This window comes from Limanda limanda, chromosome 9 (genome assembly GCF_963576545.1).
Source record: "Limanda limanda chromosome 9, fLimLim1.1, whole genome shotgun sequence".
NCBI lineage: Eukaryota > Metazoa > Chordata > Actinopteri > Pleuronectiformes > Pleuronectidae > Limanda > Limanda limanda.
This window is the reverse complement of record NC_083644.1, coordinates 23352872-23358871: the sequence shown is the minus strand read 5'-3', so window position 1 is coordinate 23358871 and position 6000 is coordinate 23352872. Positions and strand designations below refer to the sequence as shown.

At 45.8% G+C, this 6000-nt stretch overlaps 1 protein-coding gene across 1 annotated transcript in view; it reads left to right on the top strand.

Annotated features, from left to right (window-relative positions):
• Positions 1-205: 205 nt before the first annotated feature.
• nhsa (Nance-Horan syndrome a (congenital cataracts and dental anomalies)) overlaps positions 206-6000 on the top strand; it is a 56943-nt gene continuing 51148 nt past the window's right edge. The window contains exon 1 of the mRNA XM_061078839.1: positions 206-485. Coding sequence (XP_060934822.1) covers positions 206-485 — 280 coding nt within the window. The remainder of the gene's footprint in view (positions 486-6000) is intronic.

Below are 6000 nucleotides of genomic sequence, written 5' to 3'. Positions count from 1 at the left end.
GTGTACGAGCAGTAACACCGAGCAGCGTCAGGGCAGCACGAGCCGGCGCCGCGGCCACGAGCACAACACTCTTGTCCGGCCAGTGGAGGGATGGGGGTCTCCAGCAGCCGCTGAACCTGGACGAGCTGGACCAGGGGTCGAGGCAGGAACCAGTGCTCTCTGCCCGCCCTCGGGTGACTCCGGTTGGATTTACTCCGGCGCCAACATGCCGTTCGCCAAGCGACTCGTGGAGCCCCAGTTTCTGGTCCGGTACCAGGTCCCGGGCGAGGAGGCTGTGCTCTTCGAGGACCTGGTCTCCGTCAGTCATGTGGCTCTATCCCGGACCCTGCGGCAGCTGTCGGACTTGGCCAAACACGCCTGCTCCATCTTCCAGGAGCTGGAGAGCGAGCTGGCCTCCACCAGCCTGCGGGTCAGGGGGCTGCAGAGGAAGATCGTCCGGCTGGAGCAGACCTGCTCCGAGCTGGACCCCAAGCAGGAGGCCGTGCGTGAGTACCCCAGCTCCTCCACTGACTCTCACTGTTAGTAGAACTTATGGTCTGTTCCCTGCTGGGGCCGCGTGCACGCGCTCGAGCTGCTCTCTGCAAGGAGACGGGACGAGGGACGCGCACGAGGAGGACTCCTCAGAAAGTTTTCAGTCCGCAACTAAAGTGACGCAGATTCAAAATGAAGTTACTACAGAAGCGTTACCATGCTCACTTTAAAGAGGCTAACTTAAAGGTACTGTTGAGTCCTGGTTCAGCGCTGACAGGGCAGCAGCATGTGCAGGGAGACATTTGATACAGAGTTTAGTTGTGATGTTTACTTTCACGCTTTCTGTGGACATACGGTCACACACCCGCTGGTGTCATCCCGGCCCACGCTGAGGGGCGTGTGACAGTGAGGACGTGCACGCCTATTACACCGCTATTACACCGCTACGACTTTCCCTGCTCAAGCCACAGCAGCTTGATGCAGCTACAACAACTGTGTTAATGAATTACATTTGTAATTATAAAAACACCAACCTATTTTGTCTTGCTATCAATAAAACATTGAGGGGTTATGTTAGGGGTTGCAGTTGCAGGGTAATTCATGGCTCATTGAGATCCACGATACATGGCCCACGATAATGATAATGTTACGATACAGCGATTGTTTGATAATCGATATATTGCAAAATGATCCTAAAACATGTTGTCTGTCATAATACTTCATGATTTCTGTCTGGCTTTAGCAGAATTTAAAAAATGCCCTCAAAAAGGTGAAGTTTAGGATTTGTGTTAAATTAAAGTTACTACAGAAGGGAAGGGAACGTTAGCATGCTAGCTTAAGAACAGCTAGCTTCAATTTAGGATAAAGTCATTGTTTAGCTGTAAAAGGGGACCCAAATTTTAAGGTAGAAATTTCAAATTGGCTATTAATTGATAGTTGTCATTTTTCTTTCATGCTTTTTCTATACATACCGTCAAACACCCGCTGTTGTCATCTCTTCCCACGCTGAGGAGCGTGTGACACTGAGGCCATAGACAGCTATTACACCGCTACGTCTCATTATAAACATAATTTCTCAGTCAAAGTCAGCTATGGAGATAGGATAACTGTATTAATGATATACACTGTTTATCGATGTGCAATAAAAATTAACAACATCCTGGTATTAGGTCTAACTGAAGGAGAATACAAAATGCCCTGTGAGAGGTGAGGTGCAGGATTTGAGTATTTATTCACTGCAATTTGGTGTTACTACAGAAACATGACCATGCTAGCTTAAAAGCAGCTAACTTCAAAGTTTTATTCGCTGCAATTTGGCGGCAGTTTCACAGAGAATCACACGAACTGAGATTTACAAAAAGGTCTCATCTCAGCCCCTCTTTGGTCTACACACTGTAACTTGTCAATGTTTACATGTGTGTATCGACAATCATCAATTGTCATATCTCATCATTAAGGAGGATGACATATTGCCTTATATACCACTCCCATATAAATATATTTACGCTAATGTAGCCTAGCATGAGTTGAAAGCTGGATGCCTCTGCAGTATCTCAACTTCTGTAATACGATGCTCTGCTGTCCTCTCACAGTTGTCTTGCTGCATGTATTGAACTTTGCATGGCCACCAGTAAGAATTCATTACCCTGATAACACAGCATGGGGCTCTTTTAATCTCTGCCCCCCACCACACCACACCACCCTCCCATCCCTCCTCTGCATGTGTGCGTGTCTGTGTGTGTGTGTGTGTGTGTGTGTGCGCCTTGTTTTCAGGAAGCACTTAGGAAACCTGTGCATCCCCTCCCATCCTAAAATATCCATCCCCACAGCAGCTTCTTCCGCTTGGACATACCCCGGTGGATTGACCCTGCTTGAACTTATAGCTTGAGCAAGTCCTTGCATGTTACCCAGACCTCGCTTCCTGTGGTCTGTGAATGGGGAGAATTCTCGGCCTTGAAGGCATTTATCTCCCGCCTGCCACAACGAAAACACAGACCCCCCACCTCCACCTCTCCGACCCCTCTTAAACCTGATTCAAACCTTGAGATGACTTGCTTCGCCGGCCTGTGTTGCATCTTGTTAGGTGTGTCACAATAAGTCGCTCAGTTGTTGAGTGTGTCTGCTCTGTGTCATCCCTGGTCAAGGGTTATCTGATATTGGGAGTCACATGTCAGCTGGACCTGCTGCTTCGTGTGAATCACTGTTTATTCCTTGTTATAAGGGCTTGCTGTGTCAACAAGATTAAACTGACCTGCCTTCCCATGTAATTAATGGATAGCGACAAGAATTTAAATGAATGAAAAGATTTGTAATGCTACATGTTATATGCGGGGTTATTGCGTGCTTGGTTACCAGATAACCCCTTTTGCCTGGAAAAGCCTAATTACTCTTAATTGTGCTTTTCATGTTAATGGTGTCAGGGGCATCCTTAAACAACAACCCCCCCACACTCATCTGAATGACAATTAGTGTAAATGGGGCAGTTCAAGGCACGAAGAGGGGTGTGGGTGGGGGTGGGTTTTTATGATGTCACTGTGTCTTGTCCATAGGACAAGCTGGAGGACACACAGCTGTCAATATTGAATTATGCAGAATCAGACACTTACCATGGATTATGTATTGCAAGGCCTGTCCCATGGTAGTCACCTGTTAGTTTGGGCAGAGTAACCACAGCTTACAGCAGAGTGGGATGTTGTTGCTGTTTTCCAGTCCCCTCTATGGTGATACTTGTATGCAGGCCTGTTTTTGAATGCTGGGTGAGATGATGACACATTTAGGTCAAATAGCATGCATTACTGGAAGGGAAGTGTCTCTTTTTACTTTTGGTTGATCCCAGACTACTATTCTCTGTCAACAGCAGCAGCTATAAAAGTTCTGTACTTACAGTGCTCTAGCAAGTCTATATATAGAAGTGATGGCCGTACTGGTCAAGATTGATTGGCACGGCTGGTTATACAGTAGAATCCAATTAAACAAAGAATAGTGTTTTTTTATACAAACAGTACACACCTAAAATGTTTCACTAATGAGGAAAATACTCTTTCTCTCTGCCGCCTATCCTCAGCCATACACACACACACACACACACACACACACACACACACACACACACACACACACACAACCAGGCGCCTGGCATGTATCCCTCAGCCCAGTGTTTGGACAGCTCTCCTGTGACACCCCATCAGTGTCTGCTTTGGACGACCATCAGAGCTCTAGAGCCAGACCCGGGCTCTGCAGAGCAGTCCCACGTTAGAGCACTCCGACGGGTTTTAAGTATCACTGGCTCAGTGCTGAGGGGGGAGATGTAGTATTTGCGGCGGCAAGTGGCCCTCTGGCTTTTCTGGTCCAAGAGCACAATCCTGGCAAGTTTACGACATTCCTCGTGCAGACCGAATAGAAAGCAGTGGTCTCTCACGGTCGGACAGATTAAAACGGAGGAAAAGTTTAAACACAGTAGCACACAATACAGTGGGGCTGCCTCGACTCTCTGGTAATGTCTAATCCTTTTTCTTCATGGATATAAGACCAGAATCTTCACTAGTTTTGTAAATTTTGTGCAGAGTCTCTCACGAATATTTCTTGTGACTCCAGAGTTGGATAAGATGGGTTTTGTGTTGTAGTATTACAGCAAAGCAAATCCTAGTAAAGCTGTAGTTCATTGACCAACGGATTTGATAAACAAAACATGGCGGTAGTTTTTATTTGACACCATTACATAATACTGGGAGGATTATGTGCCTCGAAACTCAGAGCAATGTGCAATACAACACATCAAATGACCCCACATGTAGGCCAGACAGGATTTACATCTTATCTTTTAGATAAGGGAAGTCATATTGTTGCTCAAGGAAATTGCATTGACTAACATTTGTATAGAATTTCCTATTTCCTTTATCCATTAAATATATTTTTTTATTACCCAGCTGAATTACAGTTACTGGTTTGACATGTCTGGCATGTTATGTAACATTTAAGAACTGATCAGACAGGCCTGCAGCAGATACAGTTTATCTCTACTGTGCCTAAAGGCGCTTTAGGCTTTCCACTGGGCTGCTTTTCCGCTTGCTTAAACAACAATTGAAGTAAGTTTGAGCACCGTGTATATTTGCTCTGCAGTCACCGTCCTGTCTGTCTGTTGATTTCATTCCAGAGCCGCTCTTCCACATCAGCGCGGTGACGTTCGTGCAGCTCTGTGAGCCTCGATGCTCTGGAATGAAAGTTTCTGTGGTGCACAGTCACACATCATCCAGTCTACTCCCACTAAAGCAGCTCAGGCCAGGACACCACATTAGTCCAGCCATTACTGGAACACCACTAAGTGAGGCTACAATGACGAGTCAGTGCACACTACAGCCGAGGTCAATATCAGTCAATGTTGGAATTCACTGTGGAGATTTGGATGCTGTAGTTATAGTTTGTCAGTGAATGGGATAACATTTCATGAGCATACTTCTCCTCAGTGACCCTTAAGTGGCTGAGTTAAATATATAGCAAGTGGTGGGATAAGATGTGGCAAAATATTAATGACTCTAGGCCCCAACTATTTTGAGAGGACAAAGAGCTTGAATTATTCACCTGAAAGACAATAAATAACTCAGTGCATCTTGAATCCCGTTTCACAGCAGGATCAAGAGCCCCTGCCTCTCTTTCTCCTTCATTATCAGAACCGTGAGCATATTTCAGCAGGTCCAGACAACCTGCTGTTGATATAGTACCCCTGCTAATTATAGAGCAGATTTCAAAGACTTGCTCACTCATTCCTGCACCAACCCCCCTCTTCCCACTCTTCCCAGACAGGCACAGAGAATGCCTAGACAGCCTTGATGCTGTGGCTGGATGTTTTCATATAACTGTCTTTCAGCTGATGTCATTTATTGTATCTTTGCTCTGGACTACTCTCAGCTCTGACTTTTGGGTCTGAGGTATGAAATGAGTATCAACTTTAAACAAACCTATTGCTTAAATTCAGAATTCTCCAGTGAAACTTGATCAAATGGTATAAACGCTTAATCGTCAGCATATTGTTTTATACCCGTAAGATTTGACATTGAAATGCGAAATGTGGCCCTTGTAGCAAGTTAAACTGAAGGTTTCCCTTTCCCCCGGCTCTATTAACCATGTGTGCGTCTCAGCACCTCAGCTCGCGGTGGATTTCCTGGCCTGTGATTTAAGTGGTTTTATGTTGAACTGCCTTGTCAACTCACGAATTCCAAAACACCAGTGACCACGAAAACCACAGACCTCGCTCGCACTTCTGTGACCTTGCACCCCCAACACGTGCTCACTGAATTAGCACAGACGGCTGGTGTGATTAGGAGAGAATGGGGGGGAGAAACTGGAAAAGGCTGCATTTGTTTATGAAAGGAGACGTTTTGTTAAAATTAAGGTTTTCATTGCTCTACTTGAGGGAAACGTGCAAGCCATTACACTTTACATTCCTGTGGTGGGATCCTCCAGGATAGCAAGTGCCCCTGAGTGTGGGGGTCTACGATCTCAACTTAAATCCGTCTACTGTTTGTCTCTGTA